Source organism: Ranitomeya variabilis, chromosome 2 (genome assembly GCF_051348905.1).
Source record: "Ranitomeya variabilis isolate aRanVar5 chromosome 2, aRanVar5.hap1, whole genome shotgun sequence".
Classification (NCBI taxonomy): domain Eukaryota; kingdom Metazoa; phylum Chordata; class Amphibia; order Anura; family Dendrobatidae; genus Ranitomeya; species Ranitomeya variabilis.
This window is the reverse complement of record NC_135233.1, coordinates 1,092,634,214-1,092,651,126: the sequence shown is the minus strand read 5'-3', so window position 1 is coordinate 1,092,651,126 and position 16,913 is coordinate 1,092,634,214. Positions and strand designations below refer to the sequence as shown.

The window sequence follows — 16,913 nt, the reverse complement described above, 5'->3', positions numbered from 1 at the left end:
ACTACTATAATGCTGCCTCCATGTACAAGAATATAACTACTATAATACTGTCCCCTATGTACAAGAATATAACTACTATAATACTGCTGCTATGTACAATATAACTACTATAATACTGCTCCTATGTACAATATAACTACTATAATACTGCTCCTTATGTACAAGAATATAACTACTATAATACTGCCCCTATGTAGAAGAATATAACTACTATAATACTGCTCCTATGTACAAGAATATAACTACTATAATACTGCCCCTATGTACAAGACTATAACTACTATAATACTGCTCCTATGTACAAGAATATAACTACTATAATACTGCTCCTATGTACAAGAATGTAACTACTATAATACTGCCTCCATGTACAAGAATATAACTACTATAATACTGCCCCTATGTACAAGAATATAACTACTATAATACTGCTCCTATGTACAAGAATATAACTACTATAATACTGCTCCTATGTACAAGAATGTAACTACTATAATACTGCCTCCATGTACAAGAATATAACTACTATAATACTGCCCCTATGTACAAGAGTATAACTACTATAATACTGCCCCTATGTACAAGACTATAACTACTATAATACTGCCCCTATGTACAAGAATATAACTACTATTATACTGCTCCTATGTACAAGACTATAACTACTATAATACTGCCCCTATACAAGAATATAACTACTATAATACTGCCCCTATGTACAAGAATATAACTACTATAATACTGCCCCTATGTACAAGACTATAACTACTATAATACTGCCCCTATGTACAAGAATATAACTACTATAATACTGCCTCCATGTACAGGAATATAACTACTATAATACTGCCCCTATGTACAAGAATATAACTACTATAATACTGCTCCTAAGTACAAGAATATAACTACAACAATACTGCTCCCATGTACAAGAATATAACTACTATAATGCTGCCTCCATGTACAAGAATATAACTACTATAATACTGTCCCCTATGTACAAGAATATAACTACTATAATACTGCTGCTATGTACAATATAACTACTATAATACTGCTCCTATGTACAATATAACTACTATAATACTGCTCCTTATGTACAAGAATATAACTACTATAATACTGCCCCTATGTAGAAGAATATAACTACTATAATACTGCTCCTATGTACAAGAATATAACTACTATAATACTGCTCCTATGTACAAGAATATAACTACTATAATACTGCTCCTATGTACAAGAATATAACTACTATAATACTGCCCCTATGTACAAGAATATAACTGCTATAATACTGCCCCCTATGTGCAAGAATATAACTACTGTAATACTGCTCCTATGTACAAGAATATAACTACTATTATACTGCTCCTATGTACAAGACTATAACTACTATAATACTGCCCCTATGTACAAGAATATTACTATAATACTGCTCCTATGTACAAGAATATAACTACTATAATACTGCTCCTATGTACAAGAATGTAACTACTATAATACTGCCTCCATGTACAAGAATATAACTACTATAATACTGCCCCTATGTACAAGAATATAACTACTATAATACTGCCCCATGTACAAGACTATAACTACTATAATACTGCCCCTATGTACAAGAATATAACTACTATAATACTGCCTCCATGTACAGGAATATAACTACTATAATACTGCTCCTAAGTACAAGAATATAACTACAACAATACTGCTCCCATGTACAAGAATATAACTACTATAATGCTGCCTCCATGTACAAGAATATAACTACTATAATACTGTCCCCTATGTACAAGAATATAACTACTATAATACTGCTGCTATGTACAAGAATATAACTACTATAATACTGCTCCTATGTACAAGAATATAACTACTATAATACTGCCCCTATGTACAAGAATATAACTGCTATAATACTGCCCCCTATGTGCAAGAATATAACTACTGTAATACTGCTCCTATGTACAAGAATATAACTACTATTATACTGCTCCTATGTACAAGAATATAACTACTATAATACTGCCTCCATGTACAGGAATATAACTACTATAATACTGCTCCTAAGTACAAGAATATAACTACAACAATACTGCTCCCATGTACAAGAATATAACTACTATAATGCTGCCTCCATGTACAAGAATATAACTACTATAATACTGTCCCCTATGTACAAGAATATAACTACTATAATACTGCTGCTATGTACAATATAACTATTATAATACTGCTCCTTATGTACAAGAATATAACTACTATAATACTGCCCCTATGTACAAGAATATAACTACTATAATACTGCTCCTATGTACAAGAATATAACTACTATAATACTGCTCCAATGTACAAGAATATAACTACTATAATACTGCTCCTATGTACAAGAATATAACTACTATAATACTGCCCCTATGTACAAGAATATAACTGCTATAATACTGCCCCCTATGTGCAAGAATATAACTACTGTAATACTGCTCCTATGTACAAGAAGAATAGATGAGCCAATTTTAGTTTTGCTTAGTTTGCTCAGACCCCCAGTTGTCAGATGCACTGGGGAAAACCCAGCAGCAAATGTGCAATTTTCCTACAGCACCCCCATAGGATAAATGAAAACTGCACATTTCCCTTGAATTAAGTAATTTGTTAATGTGGTGCATGGACTTATTACGTCCTTCAGAAAAAGAAATTTTCCTAAAATAAGGAACTTATGTCTTTTTTTAGAATTCTCTTGTCGGATATTTAATGGGGGGTTTCTAAATTAAGTAGCTCATTTAATCCCCCTGTGGCTGATGATATCATTGGGTCATTTATAGGTCAGGACCAGTCTTGGTGAAGAGTTCGTATCATTTCCAGCTGTAGGACAAAGTGATTGGTATTAGTAATTGAATAGAATAGTAATTAGCACCTGATTAGTGATTAGTGCGCCTCTTCTGTGGGTGACATGGACTGGTGTGTACAGTGTTATGTTTCTCGATCTTCAGTCTTTCTCTAGACATCAAGACTTGTGACTCTTCAAGCTTTTGATGAACAAGTCGATATCTCAGATTGCTGATGTGTTAGGAATCCCTCCAAGAACAATAGGAAATGAAGACGCAGAGGAAGGACCTGAATACTGAAAACACATTTTTCCCGACTGTTGTAGACACTGACAGGTTTGCCCTTTGTCCGTGAGGGCTAATTACGTGAGCTGGAAGTCTGAAATATGTGAAAAAAATAAATTGAAAAATCTAAACAACAAGAATTGCAACATTGTAAGTGATCCGTTCTCAGATTTTAATCTACGATCCCGGAAGATAAAGCCTAGATCTGCCTCCGAAACCATTGTCATCTTCTGTAACCTAATAAGATGGAAAATGAAGCACCTTAGAAATGATGAGTTTTCCTTCTTTTCCTTCTACCCTAAAGGAGCAAAAAGTTCAAAAAATGTTTTCAGTTGTGTGAAAGTTTCATAACTATGTTGTCCACCCAAACTCAAGGACCACGTCTGGTATCATGAAGGCGAACTAGGGGCTGATCCTCCTACTGATCTACCAGACGCTGACTGAGGAGGCTGGGGTCTTGCCCGACATCTGAGCCCCTTTGAACCAACCGATGGTTGATCCTTGTAAATAGGCAGAGATCTTGAAAATGAAGTCATGTATAATTACAGCATGCAGAGTTGACCAATCAAGGGCCACACAATCACTTTGGCCACTAGACCTATCGAGAGACCAAGTCTACACCGCAGCACAGTACAAAATAATTGGGTCCATATTGCGACTACCATGGTATAGTTATTGAGATGACCAAGTAGAAAAAAAAATCCAACAGGTTTAGACTTCTTGAAACTTTCTTGTTGCAGTCACAATACCCTTGGGGTTATAATGAGACTCAAGTAGCTTGTATTGCGCTTTGTTGTATCACTTGCACTGATGCAACCATGGTGACTTGAGAGTTGTCGCGGCCAAAGTCTCCGTGTAGCCCTAGCTTTATACTCTCCTCGTGTAAGTCCTACTGCCACCTCCACCTCTTCCGGCAGTGAACAAGGTCCACACAGTCATGTGGGGCTTGACGCATGGCATCGATGTCACTAACGTGCGTCACGTCCAACTTGACCAAGTCAACAATGTCAACGGTGAAAGGTTGTGCCACACATGAACCCCTGTGACTTATTCAACAATGACATGAGAAAGGAGAAGACATGCAAGTAGGAAGTAAGGAGAAGAAATCCGCAGAAGAGCCATTTGGAGGACCAACGGCTGCCGGAACGGTGGGTGGAGGTCCAAGGAGAGGTGAGAATAAGCACATTTATTTGATGTACATTAAATTCCCAATGTTCAACTGCCCAAATCAAATTTCTATAGATTTCTTCAGCTCTACAAAATATAGTGACAATTGTTTCCATATTTATTCCATTTTTTTCCTATTTTTTGAGGTTTCAATGTCTACAAGCCCCAGTCTGGTGAATGTATGGAGATGTCAGAATGCTCTCCTCCTGAGATGACAACCTTACATCTCAGACCATTGTCAGTGTTAATCTGTCCTAGCGACCTCCTTATAAGAGAGTACTGTTATTATGTGCGGAGACCATTATATACTAACATGAAGCGAGCAGCCGTAGACTTCTCCTTCCCCTCCTGACTCATCCTATTGTCAGATCAGATACATGCACTTAGCCTCCCTTTGAGTGGCGGCTCTTTGGCCATAAATGAAAATCAATTTGTCATCCTCAAAACTAAAAAAAAAAGGAAAATCCTTGAAGAACATTTTGTATTAAAAGCTTTGATGGCTCCAAAATGGCCATTGTGCCTCGTGTCTTTGTGTTTTCTAGGTACTGTCACAGACAGGTTGCTGTTCTTTTGGAGGGTTGAGGATGCTTAACAGCATTTGGTGGATGGCTTGGATGGAAAATTCTCTGATTTCACGAGTATTGATCTATGATTAGAATATGACACCATTCCAAAGATCATTACTTACTCAGTCAAAGTTCTTATTGTTAATGACAAATGATACCAAAATTAATGGCACACAACAAATTCCCAACATTTTCTGACCATAATCGGGTCCTAACGATCAGGTGGTAGATCAGATATTTGATACCAGGTCCCAGTTTACCAAAATCATGAGCCTGATTGTCAATTGGAAATTCAGCATTGGGCCCCAGGTGGTCAGGAGGGCAGCGGGCATAACAAGCTTGATGGTCAATCAACATTTGGTCTTCCTAAAGGTCAAGTGCAAACTCATCGCTCTGAGCTTGGTAGTGGATTGAGTATTTGGCACCAAGTCAGTCACCTTCGTGACATTAAACATTTTGGTAATCAATGCTAAAATCAACACCGTGAGCTTAGTGGTCAACTGAAAATTCATGACTGATGGCCAAGTGGTCAGTGGTACAAGTAAACGTAATGATCTTCATGGTCAATCAAACATTTAGCATTGGATCCCTGATGGTCAGAAGTACAGTCACATCATGAGCTTGCTCATGAACCAAATGTTCGGAACCAAAAACCTGCTGACAGGTGGAACAGTCCACATTGTTAGCTTGGTGGTAATTTGAGTTATTATTGCTAGATCCCAGGTTGTAAGTGGGACTGTCAACACTGTAAGTTGGATGGTAATATTAGTATTTGGCATCAGAACCTTCACGATCAATAGTACAATCAACATCGTGAGGTTGGTGATAAAATGAAGAGCTAACACTTGGTCCCTGGTGGTCAGTGGTACAGTAAATATAATGACCTTGATGATAAATTGAATATTTAGCTCTGAATCATTGATGGTACAGTCAGCACCATGAGCTTGCAGATAAATGTGTAGTATCAAGTCCCAGGTGGTCACCCTGATGCAGCAAAGGATCCCCGGAGGTCAGTGGTGCAGTCAACACCCTGAAGTCGGTGGATGCAGTACCAGTTTAATGGTGGTCAGTGGTACAGTCAACACCCCGAAGCCGGTGGATGCAGCACCGCATCCTTGGTGGTGATTGGTGCAGTCAACACCCTGAAGTTGGTGGATGCAGCACTGGATCCGTGGTGGTCAATGGTACAGTCAACACCCTGATGCTGGTAGATGTAGTACTGGATCCCTGGTGGTCAGTGGTGCAGACAACACCCTGAAGAACTGGATCCCTGGTGGTCAGTGTTGCAGTCAACACCCTGATGCTGGTAGATGTAGTACTGGATCCCTGGTGGCCAGTGGTGCAGACAACACCCTGAAGCCGGTGGATGCAGAACTGGATCCCTGGTGGTCAGTGTTGCAGTCAACACCCTGATGCTGGTAGATGTAGTACTGGATCCCTTGTGGTCAGTGGTGCAGACGATACCCTGAAGCCGGTGAATGCAGCACCCGATAACTGGTGGTCACTGGCACTGTCAATGCCCTAAAGCTGGTGGATGCAGTACCAGATCCCCGGTGGTCATTGGTGTAGTCAACACCCTAAAACTGGTGGATACAGTACCAGATCCTAGGTTCTCATTGATCCAGTCAACACCCTACCCTAAAGCCCATGAATACAGTGCCGGATCCCCAGTTGTCATTGATGCAGTCAACACCCTGAAGCCCGTTGATGCAGTGCTGGATCCCTGGTGGTCAGTGGTGCAGATCCTGACCACTGAAACATTGGGCATGTGCTGTTTCATGTAAGTTATGCTCCAGTTTCTATGTGTTGTTTCCATGATGTGTATATCTGCTCTTATATTTTACTCTGCTGCCACCTTTCCGTAGGCTTTTTCCAGCTTGTTATTAATTAATTCTTGTGGACATGTCTTCCACTTCTGGTTCAGGGGTCACGTCTTCTCTTCCTCTGGCAGCCATTTCATTTTTAGCTTACTTGCTGTTGTGAGAGGACACGCTTGTGCCGGGCTTAGGAAGGCATCAGTCTTTTGACCTCTTGCTGCTCACACTTGCAGCCATACTTGGTGCTTCATCTTGCTGTACCTTGCCTACATCTGCATTTCCGGAGAAAGTACTGTATTACCGATTATACGCTGTATGTTCAGATTTCAAAATGAACAAGTCTGGATTGCACAATCCCTGGTGTGCATCATCTCTCCGGACGCCGAACAGCATTGGTCCTGTCTGCCCTGCATCGAAGAAACTGAAGGTACAAATCTCTCACAACCCCTATTAATCAACCACACCTCCATTCGCCTCGTGGGGACAGAACAGGGCACTTGGTGGTAAGTTGACCAGTCGGGAGCTAAAGTAGTCAAATTCTTGTTGCTTGCAATAGCTACTAGATGTAATTTACTACATATTGCTCTAACATTTCTCCCAAACTTTAATACATTGTCATTACCTATAACCACCACTAGGGGGAGCTTAGGAGCTTGCTGCATACTGTTTACACATTGAATTCAATGATAACCGTGTATGCAGTAAACTCCTGAGCTCCCTCTAGTGGTGGCTGCAGGTACACCTCATTTTATCATGTCTCTGTGGGAAAATTGGAGTTCTGCATCAGAAGAAAAATAGAGCTTAAACCCCTTTAAAAGCATTATGTAAATAATCAGCACAGAGTAATGTTAGACATTCTTTTAGCTTTGGGTTGTACAGGGAAAAAAAAAAAATTTTAATCAGAAAACCAATTGAATTAACACCTATCCCGGGAGTGATTCATGAATTATAAAATCCATAGCTGGATTAAAGATTGGTTCAACCTGATTGGGAACAGACCGTTGTGGTGCTCACGTGTCATCTGCCATTTAATTCCATCTCTAAAGACGTTAATACCTGTAATTCTCCGCTAACCTGAGTTATGGACATTCAATCAGGTGCGGCAGGAAAAAATGTACCGTATAACATAGGAGAGGCTAATCCCAGCAATGTGCGGCGGTATCACATGCATAGAGGCTGCTAATTGTTTGTTGCGTCTATTCTATGCAACTTTATACCTTGTCTTATGTCGTCCAGGACTGCGAGGAAACGTCATTTGTTAATGAATTCGCCTCCCTGTTCTACAGTCAGAGGTATAAAAAGAGCAGAACTAGTGGCAGCTCAGCCACAACAAGCACGAAGTACACAGAGGTCGTACAAAAGCACGGGCACAGCAACAGGTAAGAAAGCCGGAGCATCTGCTGTGTGATCTGTCCAGGGCTCACCCCCTGCACACACGGCTTCACATCAGCTTACTTTTACAATTACATCTCGTTTATTTACATTTTAAAATAACAAAAAAAAAATCTTATTATTTCTTATAGATCCTGATTTATTATCCTATTTTTGTTAATTATTATATTCATTTATTTGTTATTATTTTTGTTGTGTTTTTCATCTTTACCATTTTGTTTGACTTTCTCTTTAAGTTTCCAAATCTGTTATTTAAGGTCACAAAAAAAAAAACGTTATTATTTCATCTATTTAGAATTCCAGGGTTTTATAACAAGTATTTATTTTATTTTTTTTTCCTATTGTTTGCTATATTGTAGACTTATTACAATATAGAATATATGAATCTTTGCTGATGCATAGTTTTATAGTTAATACTGTGAAAAGAGAAAAAAAAGACTTGTGTCCATCAGGTTCGGTCAGGAAATGGCAGAGATAGAGGAAGAAGGGAAGTGATAGGAGTAAACTTTACAACTTTATTCTGTTTTTTTACTTTTTTTTATTTATATTTTTTGTTAAAAAATTCCACCTGCATTTAAGCTTAAAGCTTCACATATGGAAATACAATAGAATAAAGTGGTTCCATTATTATTTGATTATTTTGCATGATATTATTATACAATATATTATTTTATCACCTGTGATAAGTTTATGTTTTATCCAGGATTATATTTTTTTTTTAATAATGCATTAAAAGGAGTTGTCCAATGAATATTAATTATCACCTATCAACTTATCGATCGGAGAGTTCCGACCCCTGTGACCTCTTACCGATCAGCAGAACGGCACTTATGTCCTTGTTATAATGTAGCGACAGCATACTCGACCGCTGCTCCATTCATTATCTACGGGCTTCTGGAGAAAGCTGAGTGCAGATCTCAGCAGTCCTGTAGACAGGACTGGTTTTAGACAAAGTGGGGCCCTGGGCAAAAGTTTAAAGTGGGGCCCCAAATGCTCACATATTGCGCATCACACAAATATTTCGGTTGAATTTACATGCGCTGAGTTGAGGCCGTTTAATGAGTATAATTGACAATATTGAAGTCATTCTGCGCTTTTTTCCCGGTGTCTTTACATCGGCTGAGGAAGAATGATAGGAACAGAACAATCACTAGTAGATCAATCTGTCCCCATACAGTATCATGTTATCAGCAGCACATCTGCAGTTTTCACCAGGCATTGTGCTGCAATTATTTTTGTTCCAGCATAAAAAATCCAATCACTCCTACCCCATAGTCTTCCATATAGTATAATGCGCCCCCCATAGTCATCCACATAGAATAAGGCATGCCATAGTCCTCCATATGGTATAATGCACACCCCATAGTCCTCCATATAGTATAATGTACCCCTCCTCATAGAGTATAATGCAGTCCCCTCATGAAGTATAATGCAGCCCTCTCATGGTGTAATTCAACCCCCTCATAGAGTATAATGCAGCCCCCCTCAAAGAGTATAATGCAGCCCCCCTCATAGAGTATAATACAGCCCCCTCATTAAGCATATTGCAGCCCTCTCATGAAGTGTAATTCAACCCCCATAGAGTATAATGCAGCCCCCCTATAAAGTATAATTTAGCCCCCCTCAGAGTATAATGCAGTCCCCCTCATAAAGTATAATTCAGCCCCTTCATAGAGTATAATGCAGCCCCGTCATAGAGTATAATACAGACCCCCTCATAGAGTATAATGTAGCCCCGTCATAGAGTATAATACAGACCCCCTCATAGAGTATAATGTAGCCCCGTCATAGAGTATAATACAGACCCCCTCATAGAGTATAATGTAGCCCCTATAGAGTATAATGCAGCCCCCATAAAGTATAATACAACCCCCCACATAGAGTATAAAGCGGCCCCCTTATATAGTATAATGCAGTCCCCCTCATGAAGTATATTGCAGCCCCTTCATAGAGTATAATGCAGACCCCCTCATAGAGTATAATGCAGCCCCCATAGAGTATAATACATCCCCCCATAGAGTATAATGCAGCCCGCTCATGAAATATAATGTAGCCCCCCTCATAGAGTATAATGCAGCCCCTTCATAGAGTATAATGCGGCCCCCCCATGGAGAATAATGCAGTCCCCTCATGAAATATAATGCAGCCTCCCAGAGTATAATGCAGCCCCCTTCAGAGTATCATGCAACCCCCATTACAGTATAAAGCAACCCCCTTCAGTGTATAATGCAGCCCCCCTCAGACTATAATGCGGCCCCCCATAGAGTATATGGCAGCCCCCACACATAGTATAATGCAGCCCTCCCATGCACACAGTGTAATGCAACCCCACAGTATTATAAAAAATACAATACTTACCTCTCCCCATTCCCCCGCTGCTCTGGCTTCTGCAGTGGTGTCTCGTCAGCTCCACTGCTGGAACAGCATGGCGCACGATGAAGCTGCATCAGAGGTAGAAGGGGAGTGATGGTAGAGGGAGCATCATCTGACGCTCTACTCCATCATTGCTTTCAACTGATAAGCTGAATGCGCGATGCGAGTGAGGGGGTGGCACCCATAGCAGCTGCGTGGTGTGCCCTGGGGTAGCGGGGGCCCTAGACAGCAGCGTAGTCTGCTTGCCCCTAATGCCGGCCCTGTCTGTAGATAATGAGCACTGCCATTACATTGTAGCAAGGATATAAGTGCACTGTTCTGCTGATCAATGAGGGTCCCAGCAGTTGGACCCCCTCTGATTTGTAAGTAAATAGGTGAAAATTATTATTAGGATATAAGTGCCCGGCTCTTTTAAGGGTCTCAAAAGTTAAGAATCAATTTACTTTTTTTCTATACTGAATATAGAACAAATATGACATCTAACAGTTTGGAAAAGTATTTCACATACGTAGGTGCAAAGAGAAATAAAGAAAAATAAATCTAAAAGAAAGGTAATATTAGAAATTAATAAAGTGGTAGTGATAATAAATCATTCCACAAAAGAACTTTGTACTGAAAAAAAATGTAAATCTATATATTTATACATATGTACATACTTTACATTTTACAATTAATAAAAAAATGAATAAAAATAATAATAAAAGACTAAAATATTAGAAATTCTAACAATAATTTGTAATTGCAATATTTATTAACAAAGTGAATAGAATGTTTATTTTTGTAAATAAATCAATTCTAATTAATAGCATCTTTGTAATAATATTAATAATATTTTTTAGGATTATCATATTGTTTAAAAAAAAATCGAAAAATTCTTTGCTCCTTATCGAATGTTTAACATTTATTTTAACTTAAATAAAAATATACAGCAAAAAAAAAAAAAAGTCAATAACCTTGAAGCTGGTGACCGGCGACAATGAAGAGTGTGGGAGGAAATAAACACTAATGGTCCATTCAGTATAAATTCATGTCATTCATGCTCTGTTCCATACAATATAGAAGCGAAGGATGGAAAGTATTAGAGACAATAGTGAGATAAGAATATTGCCGGGAGATATCGATACAATAGCGCGGTCAGAAGGTCCTTGCGCTCCATTCTTATCCACCTGTCAATGCCATCTGGGTCGGCGCAGCCTTTTTACCACTTTTCTTCAATTGTGCACTTGTTGTTAAACTTTTTGAAAGTGCGTAAAATGTTTCCTGTGAAGCTCAATGTCTAAATGTTTCAGTGCAAAGAAAAAATATCCCCTTGGCTCCTCTGCACCTTTTTAATTTTGCACTCACATTTTTTTCTTGGGTTTTGCCACAACTTTTCTATCGATTTTGATTTTTCAACTGTAATCCCTTTACTTCTAATTCATGGAATAAATGGGGGTAACAAAATTAGAATGGAGGACCACTGCTTAAACAATGTCCACTACTTAGACAATCGCTGATGCTCGGCTCCTATTGAAGTGGGAATGTTTTAATGTTTGACTCTACTTGCATTAGTGGGAAAACATGTTTAATTCGAGAGGTTAGCACCTTCCAATCTCTAAGTGGAAAGAAAGAACTATAGAGAACACCGGATCATGAGCCAAAGTCAATGTGATCTGAGGACCCGTCCTTTACTTCCTCTCCGATGTGTGCCATCAAAACCATGATCCTTCTAGAACATTAACCATGACACGGGAACTCCGTCCATTGGGAAATGCGCCCAACTCTCAGCAAAGCACCCACAATCTTTCTTATACTCCCGATCCTATGGTAAAATCCTCCTCGTCTGTAAGCCTCCATTTGCGATTCCACACCAAACTTCAAACCCGTTATGGTGGAGCTTTCTCCTTAATACCAATATGTTATTGGCTTGGTCTATAAAAAAATGAAAAAATTAAGTTTTCATTTGTTTTTTTTTTACATTTGCCCTAAGACGTTGATACATGTCTATAATATAATTTCTCTGTCTCATTTCAGTAGTCCTACCTGACAATGTTGCGGCCAGGGTGGAGCGGTCTCCTGACAATACTTGGGGTCTTTATATATCATGTCGACGAAGTCCAGAGTCAGTGCTGGGAGAGCAATAAATGTACAGACCTGAGCACCGAGGATGGGATACTGGTAAGACCCGTCCAAAGACTCAATGTGACGTACCGCCCAATATCTGTACAGTGTCAACTCTATGTGCCCTATACGACAGTGAGAAGCCATAATATGGGCAAATGAGACTAACCCTTTAGACATATTTGGCATGGGGACCTAATGTGATCATTTTTCCTACTCTGTCCTATTTTCGGGAAGTACAAGGTCAAAAACATTTGACAGTCCTTACCATGGAGACCAATTAGTATCTCGACTCCACTGCCCCCGGTAGATATAATATATCTTACCTGTACCCACATATGGGATTTTCAGATTTTTCTTTCCAATATTAATAATAAGATTCTCAGTTTGGCTCATATTATTAAGAAAGACCTAAAGTCTAACTGTCCAGTTTTTTGATACATCTGCAGTTGGTAAGTGCTCAGTTCCTCATTCTCTTGGACCAACGGTCCTGATATGTACTGTAGTTTGTTATCAGGTGTCAGAGGATGACCCATAAGCTGGGTTCTTCTCTCCTGGCCCAAAAAATGCACCTGATTTGCTCAAAAAAGTTTACATTAAAAACCAATAATGGTTTAGTTTGCAAACACAACATTTTGGGTTTTTTTACAATACCATCTCAGACCAAAAATTTAGATGTAGAAATCAGCTTGATTGGAGTCAACTGTATTTTGCGTAAACTTAGCTATAGTCAGAGAGTTTTTCTGATGGACATTTTCTTCATTTTCTTGCCCTAGAATAGGTTGAGAGCCAAAACTGTCCATGTGGGTTTACTCAATTCGTCCAAAATGGTTTTAAGCAATTTCATTAGTGTCAGGGCTCAGTATTCATGTTTTATGGTCGCAAGCATTGGCATAACTTCAACCTCATGGACCCCAATGCAAAATCTCCAACACATCCCCAAACTATCACTGGTCTATGATAATAATAGTCTTTCTATATTGACCATAGAGACTTTTTGGGGCCTGGCTGTGATTGCAACCCCTTCAGCTACTATAGTTACGTTCCAGGGCAATATAGAACTTGTTCACCAAGATTCAAGAAATGGAGAGAGTTGGTTGGACCCCGATGCTAAGCTTTAATTGGTGTACCATATGTTGATGTCTGTGTTTGGAAACTGTCCGGTACTACTCCTACCTATAGTTTGACTTCCGGAGAAATATCTTGCTGATGATTAACTTGCATTCGTTTTACGACTTACAGTGGGTACGGAAAGTATTCAGACCCCTTTAAATTTGTCACTCTTTGTTTCATTGCAGCCATTTGGTAAATTAAAAAAAAGTTTATTTTTTTCTCAATGTACACTCTGCACCCCATCTTGACTGAAAAAAAAAAACAGAAATGTAGAAATTTTTTGCAAATTTATTAAAACAGAAAAACTGAAATATCACATGATCATAAGTATACATCCCCTTTGCTCAGACACTCATATTTAAGTTACATGCTGCACATTTCCTTGTGATCCTCCTTGAGATGGTTCTACTCCTTCATTGGATTCCTGCTGTGTTTAATTAAACTGATAGGACTTGATTTGGAAAGGCGCACACCTGTCTATATAAGACCTCACAGCTCACAGTGCATGTCAGACCAAATGAGAATCATGAGGCCAAAGGAACTGGCCAAGGAGCTTAGAGACAGAATTGTGGCAAGGCACAGATTTGGCCAAGGTTACAACAGAATGTCTGCAGTACTCAAGGTTCCTAAGAGCACAGTGGCCTCCATAATCCTTAAATGGAAGAAGTTTAGGACCACCGGAAGTCTTCCTAGATCTGGCCGTCCAGCCAAACTGAGCAATCATGGGAGAACAGCCTTAGTGAGAGAGGTAAAGAAGAACCCCTAGATCACTGTGGCTGAGCTCCAGAGATGCAACAGGGAGATGGGCAAAAGTTCCACAAAGTCAACTATCACTGCAGCCCTCCACCAGTCAGGCCTTTATGGCAGAGTGGCCTGATTGAAGCCTCTCCTCAGTGCAAGACATATGAAAGCCCACACAGAGTTTGCTAAAAAACACCTGAAGGACTCCCAGACTATGAGAAATAAGATTCTCTGGTCTGATGAGATGAAGATAGACCTTTTTGGTGATAATTCTAAGCGGTATGTGTGGAGAAAACCAGGCACTGCTCATCACCTGCCCAATACAATCCCAACAGTGAAACATGGTGGTGGCAGCATCATGCTATGGGGGTGTTATTCAGCTGCAGGGACAGGACGACTGGTTGTCATTGAAGGAAACATGAATGTGGCCAAGTACAGAGCTGTTCTGGATGAAAACCTCTTCCAGAGTGCTCTGGACCTCAGACTTGGCCGAAGATTCACCTTCCAACAAGACAATAACCCTAAGCACACAGCTAAAATAACAAAGGAGTGGCTGCAGAACAACTCTGTGACCATTCTTGACTGGCCCAGCCAGAGCCCTGACCTAAACCCAATGGAGCATCTCTGGAGAGACCTGAAAATGGCTGTTCACCAACGTTCACCATCCAACATGACGGAACTGGGGAGGATCTGCAAGGAACAATAGCAGAAGATCCCCAAATCCAGGGGTGAAAAACTTGTTGCATCATTCCCAAGAAGACTCATGGCTGTACTAGCTCAAAAGGTGCTTCTACTCAACATTGGGCCAAGGGTCTGAATACTTATGACCATGTGATATTTCAGTTTTCCTTTTTTAATAAATTTGCAAAAAATACTATATTTCTGTTTTTTTCAGTCATGATGGGGTGCAGAGTGTACAATAATGAGAAAAAAAATTATTTTTTTGAATTTACCAAATGGCTGCACTGAAACAAAGAGTGAAAAATTTAAAGGGGTCTGAATACTTTCCGTACGCACTGTATGTAACCTTTTTGAGCACCAACATGGATTCCATCGCTTTTCATATTACCGTGTTAATATTTTTTGTTTTTCACAGGAATGTATTAAAGCCTGCAAAATGGACTTGTCTGCAGAGTCACCAGTGTTTCCCGGGAATGGGCACATGCAACCACTGTCTGAGAACATCAGGAAGTACGTCATGAGCCATTTCCGCTGGAATAAGTTTGGTAGGAAGAACAGCACCGGCAGCGACAGCAATAATAATGCAGGTTACAAAAGAGAAGATATAGCCAATTACCCCATATTTAACTTGTACCCAACTAATGACAACCAAAACACACAAGATGGAAATTTGGAAGAGGAAGCTTTGGACAGGCAAGACACTAAGAGGTCTTATTCTATGGAACACTTCCGATGGGGCAAACCAGTCGGCAAGAAGAGGAGACCTATCAAGGTTTTCCCAAGCGATGCCGAGGAAGAGTCATCAGAAATTTACCCAACAGAGTACAGAAGAGAGTTATCTGTAGACTTTGACTATCCCGATACCAATTCTGAAGAAGACATGGATGACAGTGAGCTGATGGAAAGCCCAATTAAAAAGAATCGGAAGTATAAAATGCATCATTTTCGATGGGAGGGTCCACCCAAAAACAAAAGATATGGAGGATTCATGACCCCTGAGCGCAGTCAGACTCCCCTAATGACTCTTTTCAAAAATGCCATTATCAAAAATGCCCACAAAAAGGGTCAATAGGATAGAAGAGTTTCAACATATAGCATCCAACAGGTGAAACCGTCTCGTCAGTTCTAGGGTCCGGTATCTACCCTGTGATCAACTACTATGAATCTACTTTGTAGTTAGCCGCATATCCCATCACTTAATTTATGTTCTGTTACATTTGGTTTCTGAATGTTCTGTACAAAGTTAGCAAAGTCTGAAAGAAAAGACCGGCGGCAGCAGCATTGTACATAAGGAAAAGGTAGATGTTTCTATCCGTGAATCTCTAGTTTACTGTTTGCTAAATGATTTTCATATCTGACCAAAATGTACAATAATGTAAATGAATGGAAGAATAAACGTTTACAATCTTACTGGCTACCAGTCTATTCTTTCTGTCCTTCATCCTGACCCCCCAAAAAACTCAATGTAGAAATATATCCTCCATTTCCAAATCTGTCCTGAAAAAAAGGTGCCCATGTCACCTGCCTGGAGGAGGCCATTTTCGCTCCTATTTTCCAGTGCTTCCAATTGGTTTGGGTGGCTTTTGTATACTCAAGAGGGCAATTTTCCACAATTACACCCCAGACCAGCGGTACCTTGCAATCTCTAAAATCCCAACCCTTCAGTGAACCAAAAGCGAAATAAAAGTCATCTATGTATCTTCCTGGAGGAGTCCAGGTTCTCCTCTTCTCTTCCTTCCCTCTTTCCAATACTGAAGCACGTGTGACAATATTTTTTGAGCAAAGCAGAGGTTTTAAGTGGTTTTAGCTCTAGCCAGAAACTGCTTCTTCCACAGCTTTCTCTTTAA

General features: G+C 39.7%; 1 protein-coding gene across 1 annotated transcript in view; it reads left to right on the top strand.

The window, feature by feature from the left end:
- POMC (proopiomelanocortin) overlaps window positions 1-16,471 on the top strand; it is a 45,462-nt gene extending 28,991 nt beyond the window's left edge. The window contains exons 2-4 of the mRNA XM_077293099.1: window positions 7,903-8,045; window positions 12,445-12,588; window positions 15,482-16,471. Coding sequence (XP_077149214.1) covers window positions 12,460-12,588; window positions 15,482-16,138 — 786 coding nt within the window. The 5' untranslated portion in view covers window positions 7,903-8,045; window positions 12,445-12,459 and the 3' untranslated portion in view covers window positions 16,139-16,471. The remainder of the gene's footprint in view (window positions 1-7,902; window positions 8,046-12,444; window positions 12,589-15,481) is intronic.
- The last annotated feature ends 442 nt before the right edge of the window (window positions 16,472-16,913 follow it).